The sequence below is a fragment of the Pseudorca crassidens genome, chromosome 11 (genome assembly GCF_039906515.1).
Source record: "Pseudorca crassidens isolate mPseCra1 chromosome 11, mPseCra1.hap1, whole genome shotgun sequence".
NCBI classification, from domain to species: Eukaryota; Metazoa; Chordata; class Mammalia; order Artiodactyla; family Delphinidae; genus Pseudorca; species Pseudorca crassidens.
Window position 1 is genome coordinate 85,924,927 of NC_090306.1, and position 15,964 is coordinate 85,940,890.

The 15,964-nt window shown below is 40.2% G+C and overlaps 1 protein-coding gene across 5 annotated transcripts in view; it reads left to right on the forward strand.

Moving 5' to 3' along the window:
• Positions 1-15,964, forward strand: part of ANO4 (anoctamin 4) — a 450,544-nt gene that overhangs the window by 421,991 nt on the left and 12,589 nt on the right. For all 5 annotated transcript variants that reach the window (XM_067697681.1, XM_067697682.1, XM_067697683.1 and 2 more), the window contains one exon: positions 4,235-4,354. In XM_067697681.1, the coding sequence (XP_067553782.1) occupies positions 4,235-4,354 (120 nt within the window). The remainder of the gene's footprint in view (positions 1-4,234; positions 4,355-15,964) is intronic.

Consider the following 15,964-nt stretch of genomic DNA (forward strand, 5'->3'; position numbering starts at 1 on the left):
TTTTTCTTATTTTCAAATAGTTACATTTGTGTACGTTTCTTCATGAATCTTATTTTCTTCCCCACCAGCTACTCTATTATCCTTTTTAGGTTTTTTTCTTTTTCCAGTTTAAAAATGCTTCAGAGATGACTGAACTCGTAGAGGAGCAGCGTTGTCAAATTTTAGACGTCATAGGCTTTTAAGGTAGCATGTGCAGTCAGAGTGAGATCCCACTTAGATTAAATCCAGCTGTGGAAACGCCATATTTCAATTTAAATTGACCCTAAATCAACAGTATTCCAACCAAACCAATCACCTTTCTCCAAAACTCCAGGCTTCCCTCACCTTACACGTTTCCCTGGCTCCTCCATGGATAAGAATTTCACTCCTGTGTCCAGGGTCATTCAGTTCACAGGCCCCTTGTCCCTATGACAGCGTGCTTCAGTTACTCCTGGCTGCGCATTCCCCCCAGTCTCAACACTCGTCTGCTCAGCAGATCAGTCTTCAGCAGCACAGTGGGGAAGACATTCTCATTTTTCAGCCAGATCTGTACGTGAAAGGAATACTGTGGTTTGAGGCAGTGGTCTCCACACAGCAGGTACACAAGAATTTTTCAAATGTTTTCATCTTCCCTCTTAAGACATTCTGTCTTTCCAGCTGCCGGTGATCAGAGTGTTGTTCATTGCCTACAAAATGAAGGCACTTCGTCTTTCAGGGTATCTTCCCAAGGGCCCTTTAGAAAGAGCTTAGAGAACTAAAATCACCTCTGGGCAGACATCAGGAGACAGAAATTGTGAAGTAAAGTTGAAGATGTATATTATAAAATTGTTCTGTCAATCAGAGTTAAAATTTCAATCAGCAAACTAAATTTTTTTTCCAGAAAGCACAAATAACCAGGTTGATCCCTCACCCTCAATGAATGCAATAAACTAATTACTTTGTTATCAGGTAGACATGGATTAGAGTTTGGGAACATTCTCTAAGGATATATGCAGGCCTTAGAAAATTACTGTGAGGTATATACCTGGTCTAGTGGTATAAATCAAGCTGATTTTCCTGTAAAAATAGTGATACCATAAGGAGTTAGAGATTTGATCAAGGACACAGTGCTCGAATTTTCACAGAATGAGCTACAAATATCTTAATGAACTATAAATAATGTATTTATATAAGCTATAAATCAATTAAATCGATCAACACCGAAACCAATTGCAAAGTTGTATTTCAGAAGATAAAGCTTATGGTTACAGAGGGCTACTCTTCTTATATCATAATGTCTGACGTTTTCAATGCAAGAAGTCAGAAGTCTACTTTCTTCTGTGCTTATCTCATTAGCCTAATTTATTACCTATAAAGTTATCTACAAATTAACCTATAAATAAATTAGTCATTTTTTCTACAAAGCATGTCTGACTTTAAATGCACAAACCTGACCTTATTTCCCCTTGCTTTTTTGCCCTTTCAACCCTATCCCCATGCTATTTGAGTCACAATGCCTAAAACCTCAAAAGCAAATTTAGTAGCGGAATTCAAAGACACTCTGCAGTGAGTTTGATCTGGAATCTACAGACTCAAAAGTCAACTTCTGATTCTGTTCTCTCCCTTGAAAATGATGAGAATGATCACTAGTTCATCCTCTTCCCCCATAGTAAAGGATGGAAACCGATAAGTAATGAATGGTTTTAAAACCAGAATTCTCACATTTAAATAAATGTCTTCTCAGAAGTTACTTGGAAAACATATGCATTCTAATTCAAACAATGCTGCCCTTGCATAAGACATTTTTCTGAATCTTCTTTCTTGGAAATGCCTTTAGACGCCATCTGCCAACCCCTTAAGAAAACTGACTTCATTATTTTATATTCTCAGGAAACTCTTCCTTTGTCTGCTACTTTTTTCTCCTTCCCTCTCACTTCTCCCTGATCATCAGTGTAGCCTTGTCTTTCCTCTGTCTCACCTGGAGCTGGGGGTGTGTCACAGTGAGGATACATAGACCTCCTGCCAGCAAACTTAGTAGACATGGGATCTTCTGCTGCCTTTGACCTTCCTGCTGTAACAATAGGTCACTGAGTTGACACACGGATGCCACTGGCTGAACTCTATGCGATGAAGTGTGGGAAACCTCATTTCCCTGAATTGATGAAGGTCTCAACTGTTTGATGTTGGCAAGCTAAGATTCTACCACAGTGAAAAGAATTAGATAAATGCCTAGAAAATTCAGTATTAGCAGTTCCTCTTCTTCCCTGATGATGGAAATTATATGGAAAGAAGACTTACTAGTTCCGTGTGTAGTGCTTTGCACCCAGAAGGAGTACATGCCCACTAAAGGCACATTTTCAACTTGATTCATGACTGACATTACAGGAATATGCTTAATAAAGAGTTCAGCTATGTCTCCTTTTTATCTTTTATTTTGAATGTAAGGTATTCAGCCTGTGAGACGGGTAATTCATTCGAATTTGGGCTCTCTATTGAGTTTTTTTTAACAGAGTAGCCATGAGCAGCTTTAATCTTAGTAAAGCTCAGGGCTGCTGTGTGAGAGAAGAGTGTAGGAGGGGTTGTAATTATTCCATTTCAATGCTGGGCCTGCTTTTGCCAGTTTCCAGAGCACCTTTCACTTCCCACAGCTCAGCTCCTGAGAAGACTCTGCTCTATTCTGTATTTCACAAAACTGGCTCCCTCTCTGTGACAGCTAATCATCATCAAGACTCTGTTTTCATGTCATGTTCTAGGCAGTTCATAGATGAGGGAGAAATCATTTCAAATTACCTTTTTATGGAGTGATGGGAGAGGCCTGCTGCCAGTGGGAGTAGGGCGTGTTACACACGCACTGACCATTTGTTTCATCCATGAGTGACTGTTGACAAATGGGTCCTTCTGCTTGGTTCATTTCTTTTAAGGCCATGATGAAACCAGTGACTTGTCTTGAGCAAGACAACACATGCACAGAACCCATGTGCTCTCAGAACTATGTTTGTGTTATCACTTGGGTTTGGTATTCAGCAACTTTGGATAATCACATCAGACATGTTAATGAAGAGAGTCTGAAGACCAGGATTTCTTCTTTCAATTAATAATTAAATATTTATTGACCTCCTGCTAGGTGCATGAAATAAAATACCACTCACATTTATTAAGATCTTGCTATAGGCTAAGCATTATATCACTTGCTTTACATATATCATTTCATTTCATTCCCACAATGACCCTATGAGGTGGACACTTTTGTTGCTTTAAGAATTGCATAATTTGCCAAGATCACACGGCTAGAAAGCAGCAGAGCTACAATTTGACCCTAAAGCCCAAGTTTTTTGTATTGTAATATACTGACCCCCATTCCCCAACACAGAATGAAAGCCATGTCCTCAAGAAGCTTATAATCCCTGGGAGGTCCAGGCAATAGTTTTATTCCTGATCCATCTTCAAGACCTTGATAGAATCTCTGGTACTTTACATTGAATTCAATATTTACTGGATTCCTACACTGCACGAGACTGTCCGAGGATACCAAAATATCTGTGACACCTCTTCTGATCCAAAAAAGAAAAAAACCACTATAGTCCAAAGGAGAAGACATACATGTATGCAGCCAACTCTAGTATAAGCTATATGGCCATTGTGAAGTAAATAGAGCTGCACCACAAAGAGAAGGGAATGAGTCTTCTGACTGGAGGGATTAGGACATTTTCACAAAAGAGGTGACATCTCAGGTGGTGAACACTATTACCACTTGTAAACCATGAGTAAGGAATCCCAAGAGAAAAGACAACATGAGCAGAGGCATGAAAGTATAGGATACATGAAAGGAACATAATCTAGCATGACTGTAGCATGGGACGTGAGTTGGAGGGGGGTTATATTCATACTAGTTATATTCAGGGCATTATGAGAAATTATAGATAATCATTAATGAAGGAATGTGATTATGTGTGCATATGTGTGTGTGTCATCAATGAAAGAAGTGGTGACTTACTTATGCTGATCATGCAATGCTTTTGCCCATTTCACTGAAGCACTGATTGGGGTAGTGATGGTCTAGATGATGATTCTGCACAAAAAGGACTATAACAAAAGAATGACTTGTTCTTCATTCAACATACCCAGGGCTTTTCAGTGTATTCCAACTTGAGTGCTGTGACAAGGCAGGTCCAAGTAAGGCACCTATAACTGCAGAGATTTCTAGGAAGTAGAGCCTTGGTGAATTGGATGCAGAGGTGATCAGAGTCCTAATTAGAGAATCTGTTTTCTTTTGTAGGTGCATGGTTGGCTATGTGAACGCCAGCTTGTCTGTATTCCGAATTTCTGACTTTGAGAACCGATCTGAGCCTGAGTCTGATGGCAGTGAGTTCTCGGGGACTCCTCTCAAGTATTGTAGGTAAGTGTGGCACTCTTAGCCTCAGCTGGGCTGGCTCTGCCGTGGGGAGGTGTTGCTCAGACAGTGGCCCTTTTTGACTGAGTGGATTTACGGCTGCGGTTCTCAAACTTGATTATGCATTACAATCCCCTGGAGAATTTTTAAATCTCTTTATGAGGCTGTGACCCAGACAGATTAAAACATAATCTCTGGGGTGAAACCCGGACTTCCAGATCCAGGAAGCCCATGTAAGAGGAACCCAAAGAGACCCCCACTAAGACATTATAATTAAAGTATCAAAAGTTAAGACAAGGAGAGAATATTAGAAGCAGCAAGAGAAAAACAATTTGTTACACACAGACATATGTCATTTTTGTGCACTTCGCAGATACTGCATTTGTTAAAAATTGAAGGTTCGTGACAACCCTGCATCGAGAAAGTCTGTCAGTGCTGTTTTTCTAACACCATTTGCTCACTTTGTGACTCTGTGTCACGTTTTGGTAATTCTCGCCGTATTTAGATTTTTTCATTATTATCATATTTGTTGTGGTGATCTATGATCAGTGATCTTTGATGTTACTATCGTAATTGTTTTGGGGTGCTACAAACCCTGCGCATATAAGACAGTGGACTTAATGTGTTCTGACTGCTCTATTTCCCCATCTCTGCCTCTCCGTGGGTTCCCCTCTTCCCTGAGACAGAGTATTGAAATTAGGCCAATTCAATTAATAACCCTACAGTGGCCTCTGAGTGTTCAAGAGAAGGAAAGCCACACATCTCTCACTTTAAATCAAAAGCTAGAAATGACTAAGCTTAGTAAGGAAGGCAAGCTGAAAGCAGAGATAAGCCAAAAGGTAGGCCTCTTCCACCAAACAGTTTGCCAAGTTGTGAATGCAAAGGAAAAGCTCTTGAAGGAAAGTAAAAGTGCTACTCCAGTGAACACCAAAATGATAAGAAAGTGAAACAGCCTTACTGATGAGCTGAAGAAAGTTTTAGTGGTCTGTACAGAAGATCAAACCAGCAAAAACATTCCCTTAAGCCAAAGCTTAATCCAGAGCAAGACCCTCACTCTCTCAATTCTGTGAGGGCCAAGAGAGGTAAGGAAGCTACAGAAAAGTTGGAAGCTAGCAGAGGTTAGTTCATGAGGTTTAAGAAGCAGCACCCATAACATGCAAGTGCTGATGTAGAAGCTACAGCAATTTGGTTCAAGATGGCGGAGTAGAAGGACGTGCGCTCACTCCCCCTTGCGAGAGCACCAGAATCACAACTAACTGCTGAATAATCATCGACAGGAAGACACTGGAACTCACCAAAAAAGATACCCCACACCCAAAGACAAAGGAGAAGCCACAGTGAGATAGCAGGAGGGGTACAATCACAATAAAATCAAATCCCATAACCACTGGGTAGGTGACTCGAAAACTGGAGAACAATTACACCACATAAGTCCACCCACTGAGTGAAGGTTCTGAACCCCACATCATGCTTCCCAATCTGGGGGTCTAGCAATGGGAGAAGCAATTCCCAGAGAATCACACTTTGAAGGCTAGCAGGATTTGATTGCAGGACTTCGACAGGACAGGGGGAAACAGAGACTCCACTCTTGGAGGGCACACACAAAGTAGTCTGCTTATCAGGACCCAGGGGGAAGGAGCAGTGACCCCGTAGGAGAATGAACAGACCTACCTGCTAGTGTTGGAGGGTCTTCTGCAGAGGCCAGGGGTGGCTGTGGCTCACCATGAGGACAAGGACACTGGCAGCAGAAGTTCTGGTAAGTACTCCTTGGCGTGAACCCTCCCAGAGTCCACCATTAGACCCACCAAAGAACCTCTAGCTCCAGTGCTGTGTCCCCTCAGGCCACACAACCAACAGGGAGGGAACTCAGCCCCATCCATCAGCAGACAAGCAGATTAAAGTTTTACTGAGCTCTGACCACCAGAGAAACACCCAGCTCTACTCACCACCAGTTCCTCCAATCAGGAAGCTTGCACAACACTCTTAGATAGCCTCATCCACCAGAGAGCAGGCAGCAGAAGCAAGAAGAACTAGAGTCCTGCAGCCTGTGGAACGAAAACCACATTCACAGAAAGATAGACAAAATGAAAAGGCAAAGGGCTATGTACCAGATGAAGTAACAAGATAAAACCCCAGAAAAACAACTAAATGAAGTGGAGATAGGCAACCTTCCAGAAAAGGAATTCAGAATAATGATAGTGAAGATGATCCAGGCCCTCAGAAAAAGAATGGAGGCAAAGATTGAGAAGATGCAAGAAGTGTTTAACAAAGACCTAGAAGAATTAAAGAACAAACAGAGATGAACAATACAATAACTGAAATGAAAAATACACTAGAAGGAATCAACAGCAGAATAACTGAGGCAGAAGAATAGATAAGTGACCTGGAAGACAGAATGGTGGAATTCACTGCCATGGAACAGAATAAAGAAAAAGAATGAAAAGAAATGAAGACAGCCTAAGAGACCTCTGCGACAAAATTCAAACACACCAACATTCTCAGTATAGGGGTCCCAGAAAAAAAAAAGAGAGAGAAAAAGGACCCAAGAAAATATTTGAAGAGACTATAGTCGAAAACTTCCCTAACATGGGAAAGGAAATAGCCACCCAAGTGCAGGAAGCACAGAGAGTCCCAGGCAGGATAAATCCAAGGAGAAACACACTGAAATCAGAATTTACTGATTTTGTCAGTAATCAAACTGACTAAAATTAAAGACAAAGAAAAATTATTAACAGATAACATACAAGGGAACTCCCATAAGGTTAACAGCTGATTTCTCAGCAGAAACTGTACAAGCCAGAAAGGAGTGGCATGATATATTTAAAGTGATGAAAGGGAAGAACCTACAACCAAAATTACTTGACCCAGCAAGGATCTCATTCAGATTTGACGGAGAAATCAAAAGCTTTACAGACAAGCAAAAGCTAAGAGAATTCAGCACCACCAAACCAGCTCTACAACAAATGCTAAAGGAACTTTTCTAGTGGGAAACACAAGAGAAGAAAAGGACCTACACAAACAAACCCAAAACAATTAATAAAATGGTAATAGGAACATACATATTGATAATTACCTTAAACGTGAAGGGATTAAATGCTCCAACCAAAAGACACAGGCTTGCTGAATGGATAGAAAAACGAGACCCATATATATGCTGTCTACAAGAGACACACTTCAGACCTACGAACACATACAGACTGAAACTGAGGAGATGGAAAAAGATATTCCATGCAAATGGAAATCAAAAGAAAGCTGAAGTAGCAATGCTCATATCAAATAGACATTAAAATAAAGAATGGTACGAGAAACAAGGAAGCACACCACATAATGATCAAGGGATCAATCCAAGAAGAAAATATAACAATTATAAACATATATGCACCCAACATAGGAGCACATCAATACATAAGGCAAATGCTAACAGCTATAAAAGAGGAAATCAACAGTAACACAATAATAGTGGGGGACTTTAACACCTCACTTACACCAATGGACAGATCATCCACAAGAAAATTAATAAGGAAACACAAGCTTTAAATAACACAATAGACCAGATAGATTTAACTGATATATATAGGACATCCGAAAACAGCAGATTACACTTTATTCTCAAGTGCACATGGAACATTCTCCTGGACAGATCACATCTTGGGTCAAAAATCAAGGCTTGGAAAATTTAAGAAAATTGAAATCATATCAAGCATCTTATCTGAACAAAACACTATGAGATTAGAAATAAATTACAGAGGAAAAAAAGGTAAAAAACACAAACATATGGAGGCTAAACAATACATTACTAAATAACCAAGAGATCACTAAAGAAATCAGAGAGGAAATCAAAAAATACCTAGAGACAAATGACAACGAAAACACAATGATCCAAAACCTATGTGATGCAGCAAAAGCAGTTCTAAGAGGGAAGTTTATAGCAATAAAATCCTACCTATCCTACCTCAAGAAACAAGAAAAATCTCAAATAAACAATCTAACCTTACATCTAAAGGAACTAGAGAAAGAACAAACAAGACCCAAAGTTAGTAGAAGGAAAGAAATCATAAAGATCAGAGCAGAAATAAATGATACAGAAACAAAGAAAACAATAGCAAAGATCAATAATACTAAAAGCTGGTTCTTTGAGAAGATAAACAAAATTGATAAACATTTAACCAGACTTATCAAGAAAAAGAGGGAGAGGACTCAAATCAATAAAATTAGAAATGAAAAAGGAGAAGTTAAACAGGCACTGCAGAAATACAAAACATCACATGAGACTACTACAAGCAACTCTATGCCCCAAAAATGGACAACCTGGAAGAAATGGACAATTTCTTAGAAAGGTATAACCTTCCAAGACTGAACCAGGAAGAAATAGAAAATTTGAACAGACCAATCACAAGTAATGAAATTGAAACTGTGATTAAAAATCTTCCAACAAACAAAAGCCCAGGACCAGATGGCTTCACAGCTGAATTCTATCAAACATTTAGAGAAGAGCTAACACCCATCCTTCTCAAACTCTTCCAAAAAACTGGAGAGGAAGGAACATTCCCAAACTCATTCTATGAGGACACCATCACCCTGATACCAACACCAGACAAAGATATTACAAAAAAGAAAATTGCAGACCACTACCACTGATGAATATAGATGCAAAAGTCCTCAACAAACTACTAGCAAACAGAATCCAACAACACATTAAAAAGATCATACACCATAATCATGTGGGATTTCTCTCAGGGATGCAAGGAGTCTTCAGTATATGCAAGTCAATCAGTGTGATACACCATATTAACAAATTGAAGAATAAAAACCATATGATCATCTCAATAGATGCAGAAAAAGCTTTTGACAAAATTCAACACCCATTTATGATAAAAACTCTCCAGAAAGTGGGCACAGAGGGAACCTACCTCAACATAATAAAGGCCATATACGACAAACCCACAGCAAACATCATTCTCAATGGTGAAAAACTGAAAGCATTTCCTCTAAGGTCAGGAACAAGACAAGGATGTCCACTGTCACCACTATTATTCAAGATAGTTTTGGAAGTCCTAGCCACAGCAATCAGAGAAGAAAAAGAAAGAAAAGAAATGCAAATTGGAAAAGAAGTAAAACTGTCACTGTTTGCAGATGACATGATACTATACATAGAAAATCCTAAATATGCCACCAGAAAACTACTAGAGCTCATCAATGAATTTGGTAAAGTTGCAGGATGTGAAAGTAATGCACCGAAATCTCTTGCATTCCTATACACTAACAACGAAAGATCAGAAAGAGAAATTAAGGAAAGAATCCCATTCACCACTGCAACAAAAAGAATAAAATACCTAGGTGTAAACCTACCTAAGGAGGTAAAAGACGTGTACTCAGAAAACAATAAGACACTGATGAAAGAAATTAAATGTGACACAAACAGATGGAGAGACATACGATGTTCTTGGATTGGAAGACTCAATATTGTGAAAATGACTACACTACCCAAAGCAATCAATCTACAGATTCAATGCAATCCCTATCAAATTACCAATGGCATTTTTTACAGAACTAGAACAAAAACCTTAAAATTTGAGGAGGGGGAAGATGGCGGAAGAGTAAGACGCAGAGATCACCTTCCTCCCCACAGATACACCAGAAATACATCTACACGTGGAACAACTCCTACAGAACACCTACTGAACGCTGGCAGAAGACCTCAGACTTCCCAAAAGGCAAGAAACTCCCCCACGTACCTGGGTAGGGCAAAAGAAAAAAGAATAAACAGAGACAAAAGAACAGGGACACGACCTGCACCAGTGGGAGGGAGATGTGAAGGAGGAAAGGTTTCCACACACTAGGAAGCCCCTTTGCGGGCAGAGACTGTGGGTGGCGGAGGGGGAAAGCTTCGGATCCGTGGAGGAGAGTGCAGCATCAGGGGTGTGGAAGGCAAAACAGTGAGATTCCCGCACAGAGGATCGGTGCCGACTGGCACTCACCAGCCCGAGAGGCTTGTCTGCTCACCCGCCGGGGCAGGTGGGGCTGGGAGCTGAGGCTCGGCTTTGGTCGGAGTGCAGGGAGAGGACTGGGATGGCGGCGTGAATACAGTCTGCAGGGGGTTGTTGCACCACGGCTAGCCGGGAGGGAGTCTGGGGAGAAGTGTGGACCTGCCGAAGAGGCAAGAGACTTTTTCTTCCCTCTTTGTTTCCTGGTGCGCAAGGAGAGGGGATTATGAGTGCTGCTTATAGGAGCTCCAGAGATAGGCGCGAGCCGCGGCTAAAAGCACGGACCCCAGAGACGGGCATGAGACGCTAAGTCTGCTGCTTCCGCCACCGAGAAGCCTGTGTGCGAGCACAGGTCACTATCCACACCCCCATTCTGGGGAGCCTGTGCAGCCCGCCACTGCCAGGGTCCCAGGATCCAGGGACAACTTCCCCGGGAGAGCGCACAGCGCGCCTCAGGCTGGTGCAACATCATGTTGGCGTCAGCCGCCGCAGGCTCGCCCCGCATCCGTACCCCTCCCTTCCCCCAGGCTGAGTAAGCCAGAACCCCCTAAGCAGCTGTTCCTTTAATGCCGTCCTGTCTGAGCAAAGAACAGACGCCCTCCGGCTACCTACACAAAGAGGTGGGGCCAAATCCAAAGCTGAGCCCCAGGAGCTGGGCAAACAAAGAGGAGAAAGGGAAATCTCTCCCAGCAGCCTCAGAAGCAGCGGATTAAAGCTCCACAATCAACTTGATGTACCCTGCATCTGTGGAATACATGAATAGACAACGAATCATCCCAAATTGAGGAGGTAGACTTTGAGAGCAAGATTTATTATTTTTTCCCCTTTTCCTCTTTTTGTGAGTGTGTATGTGTATGCTTCTGTGTGAGATTTTGTCTGTATAGCTTTGCTTTCACCATTTGTCCTAGGGTTCTATCCATCCGTTCTTTGTTTTCTTAAAACATTTTTCTTAATTATTATTTTTTATTTTAATAACTTTATTTTATCTTACATTATTTTACTTTATTTTATCCTCTTTCTTTCTTTCTACTTTTTCCCCCTTTTATTCTGAGCCGTGTGCATGAAAGAATCTTGGTGCTGCAGCCAGGAGTCAGTGCTGTGCCTCTGAGGTAGGAGAGCCAACTTCAGGACACTGCTCCACAAGACACCTCCAAGCTCCACATAATATCAAACAGCGAAAATCTCCCACAGATCTCCATCTCAACACCAGCACCCAGCTTCACTCAACGACCAGCAGGCTACAGTGCTGGACACTCTGTGCCAAACAACTAGCAAGACAGGAACACAACCCCACCCATTAGCAGAGAGGCTGCCTAAAATCATAAGTCCACAGAAACCCCAAAACACACCACCAGACGAGGACCTGCCCACCAGAAAGACAAGATCCAGCCTCATCCACCAGAACACAGGCACTAGTCCCCTCCACCAGGAAGCCTACACAACCCACTGAAGCAACTTTAGCCAATGGGGACAGACACCAAAAACAACGGGAACTACAAACCTGCAGCCTGCAAAAAGGAGACTCCAAACACAGTAAGATAAGCAAAATGAGAAGACAGAAAAACACGCAGAGATGAAGGAGCAAGATGAAAACCCACCAGACCTAACAAATGAAGAGGAAATAGGCAGTCTACCTGAAAAAGAATTCAGAATAATGATAGTAAAGATGATCCAAAATCTCGGAATTAGAGAAAATGCAAGAAACATTTAACAAGGACCTAGAAGAACTAAAGATGAAACAAGCAATGATAAACAACACAATAAATGAAATTAAAAATACTCTAGTTGGGGGCTTCCCTGGTGGCGCAGTGGATAAGAGTCTGCCTGCCAATGCAGCAGACGCAGGTTCAATCTCTGGTCTGGGAAGATCCCACATGCTGTGGAGCAACTAAGCCCAGGTGCCACAACTACTGAGCCTGCGTGTCATAACTACTGAAGCCCGTGCGCTTAGAGCCCACGCACTGCAACGATGAGAAGCCCCACTCGCCGCAACTAAGACACAATGCAGCCAAAACAAAATAAATAAATTTAAAAAAAATACTCTAGTTGGGATCAATAGCAGAATAACTGAGGCAGAAGAACGAATAAGTGACCTGGAAGATAAAACAGTGGAAATTACTGCAGAGTAGAATAAAGAAAAAAGAATGAAAAGAACTGAGGACAGCCTCAGAGACCTCTGGGACAACATTAAGTGCACCAACATTCGAATTATAGGGGTTCCAGAAGAAGAAGAGAAAAAGAAAGGGACTGAGAAAATATTTGAAGAGATTATAGTTGAAAACTTCCCTAATATGGGAAAGGAAATAGTTAATCAAATTCAGGAAGCACAGAGAGTCTCATACAGGATAAATCCAAGGAGAAACTTGCCAAGACACATATTAATCAAACTGTCAAAAATTAAATACAAATAAAACATATTAAAAGCAGCAAGGGAAAAATAACACACAAGGGAATCTCCATAAGGTTAACAGCTGATCTTTCAGCAGAAACTCTGCAAGCCAGAAGGGAGTGGCAGGACATATTTAAAGTGATGAAGGAGAGAAACCTACAACCAAGATTACTCTACCCAGCAAGGATCTCATTCAGATTTTCAGATTTTAAAACCTTTACAGACAAGCAAAAGCTGAGAGAGTTCAGCACCACCAAACCAGCTTTACAACAAATGCTAAAGGAACTTCTCTAGTCAAGAAACACAAGAGAAGGAAAAGACCTACAATAATGAACGCAAAACAATTAAGAAAATGGGAATAGAAACATACATATATATAATTACCTTAAATGTAAATGGATTAAATGCTTCCACCAAAAGACACAGATTGGCTGAATGGATACAAAAGCAAGACCCATATATATGCTGTCTACAAGAGACCCACTTCAGACCTAGAGACACATACAGACTGAAAGGGGATGGAAAAAGATATTCCATGCAAATGGAAATCAAAAGAACGCTGGAGTAGCAATTCTCATATCACACAAAATAGACTTTAAAGTAAAGACTATTAGAAGAGACAAAGAAGGACACTACATAATGATCAAGGGATCGATCCAAGAAGAAGATATAACAATTGTAAATATTTATGCACCCAACACAGGAACATCTCAATACATAAGGCAAATGCTAACAGCCATAAAAGGGGAAATCGACAGTAACACAATCATAGCAGGGAATTTTAACACACTACTTTCACCAATGGACAGACCATCCAAAATGAAAATAAATAAGGAAACACAAACTTTAAATGACACATTAAACAAGATGGACTTAATTGATATTAAAAGGACAATCTATCCAAAGAAAACAGATTACACTTTCTCCTCAAGTGCTCATGGAACATCCTCCAGGATAGATCATATCCTGGGTCACAAATCAAGCCTTGGTAAATTTAAGAAAATTGAAATTGTATCAAGTATCTTTTCCAAACACAACGCTATGAGATTAGATGTCAATTACAGGAAAAGATCTGTAAAAAATACAAACACATGGAGGCAAAACAATACACTACTTAATAACAAAGTGATCACTGAAGTAATCAAAGAGGAAATAAAAAAATACCTAGAAACAAATGACAATGGAGACACGACAACCCAAAACCTATGGGATGCAGCAAAAGCAGTTCTAAGAGGGAAGTTTATAGCAATACAATCCTTCCTTAAGAAACAGGAAACATCTCGAATAAACAACCTAACCTTGCACCTAAAGCAATTAGAGAAAGAAGAACAAAAAAAAACACAAAGTTAGCAGAAGGAAAGAAATCATAAAGATCAGATCAGAAATAAATGAAAAAGAAATGAAGGAAACTATAGCAAAGATCAATAAAACTAAAAGCTGTTTCTTGGAGAAGATAAACAAAATTGATAAACCATTAGCCAGACTCATCAAGAAAAAAAGGGAGAAGACTCAAATCAATAGAATTAGAAATGAAAAAGGAGAAGTAACAACTGACACTGCAGAAATACAAAAGATCATGAGAGATTACTACAAGCAACTCTATGCCAATAACATGGACAACCTGGAAGAAATGGACAAATTCTTAGAAATGCACAACCTGCCAAGACTGAATCAGGAAGAAATAGAAAATATGAACAAACCAATCACAAGCACTGAAATTGAAAATGTGATTAAAAATCTTCCAACAAACAAAATCCCAGGACCAGATGGATTCACTGGCGAATTCTATCAAACATTTAGAGAAGAGCTAACACCTATCCTTCTCAAACTCTTCCAAAATATAGCAGAGGGAGGAACACACCCAAACTCATTCTACGAGGCCACCATCACCCTGATACCAAAACCAGACAAGGATGTCACAAAGAAAGAAAACTACAGGCCAATATCACTGATGATCATAGATGCAAAAATCCTCAACAAAATACTAGCAAACAGAATCCAACAGCACATTAAAAGGATCACACACCATGGTCAAGTGGGGTTTATTCCAAGAATGCAAGGATTCTTCAATATATGCAAATCAATCAACGTTGATACACTATATTAACAAATTGAAGGAGAAAAACCATATGATCATCTCAATAGATGCAGAGAAAGCTTTCGACAAAATTCAACACCCATTTATGAAAAAAACCCTGCAGAAAGTAGGCATAGAGGGAACTTTCCTCAACATAATAAAGGCCATATATGACAAACCCACAGCCAACATCATCCTCAATGGTGAAAAACTGAAAGCATTTCCACTAAGGTAAGGAACAAGACAAGGTTGCCCATTCTCACCTCTCTTATTCAACATAGTTTTGGAAGTTTAACCACAGCAATCAGAGAAGAAAAGGACATAAAAGGAATCCAAATTGGAAAAGAAGAAGTAAAGCTGTCACTGTTTGCAGATGACATGATACTATACAGAGAGAATCCTAAAGATGCTACCAGAAAACTCCTAGAGCTAATCAATGAATTTGGTAAAGTAGCAGGATACAAAATTAAGGCACAGAATTCTCTTGCATTCCTATACACTAATGATGAAAAATATGAAAGAGAAATTAAGGAACCACTCCCATTTACCAGTGCAACAAATGTTGAAAGCCCAGAGATAAACCCATGGACATATGGTCACCTTATCTTTGATAAAGGAGGCAGGAATGTACAGTGGAGAAAGGACAGCCTCTTCAATAATTGGTGCTGGGAAAACTGGACAGTTACATGTAAAAGTATGAGATTAGATCACTCCCTAACACCATATACAAAAATAAGCTCAAAATGGATTAAAGACCTAAATGTAAGGCCCTCAGAAACTATCAAACTCTTGGAGGAAAACATAGGCAGAACACTCTATGACATAAATCACAGCAAGATCCATTTTGACCCACCTCCTAGAGAAATGGAAATAAAAACAAAAGTAAACAAATGGGACCTAATGAAACTTCAAAGCTATTGCACAGCAAAGGAAACCATAAACAAGACAAAAAGACAACCCTCAGAATGGGAGAAAATATTTGCAAACGAAGCAACTGACAAAGGATTAATCTCCACATTTTATAAGCAGCTCATGCAGCTCAATAACAAAAAACAAACAACCCAATCCAAAAATGGGCAGAAGATCTAAATAGACATTTCTCCAAGGAAGATATACAGATTGCCAACAAACACATGAAAGAATGCTCAACATCATTAATCATTAGA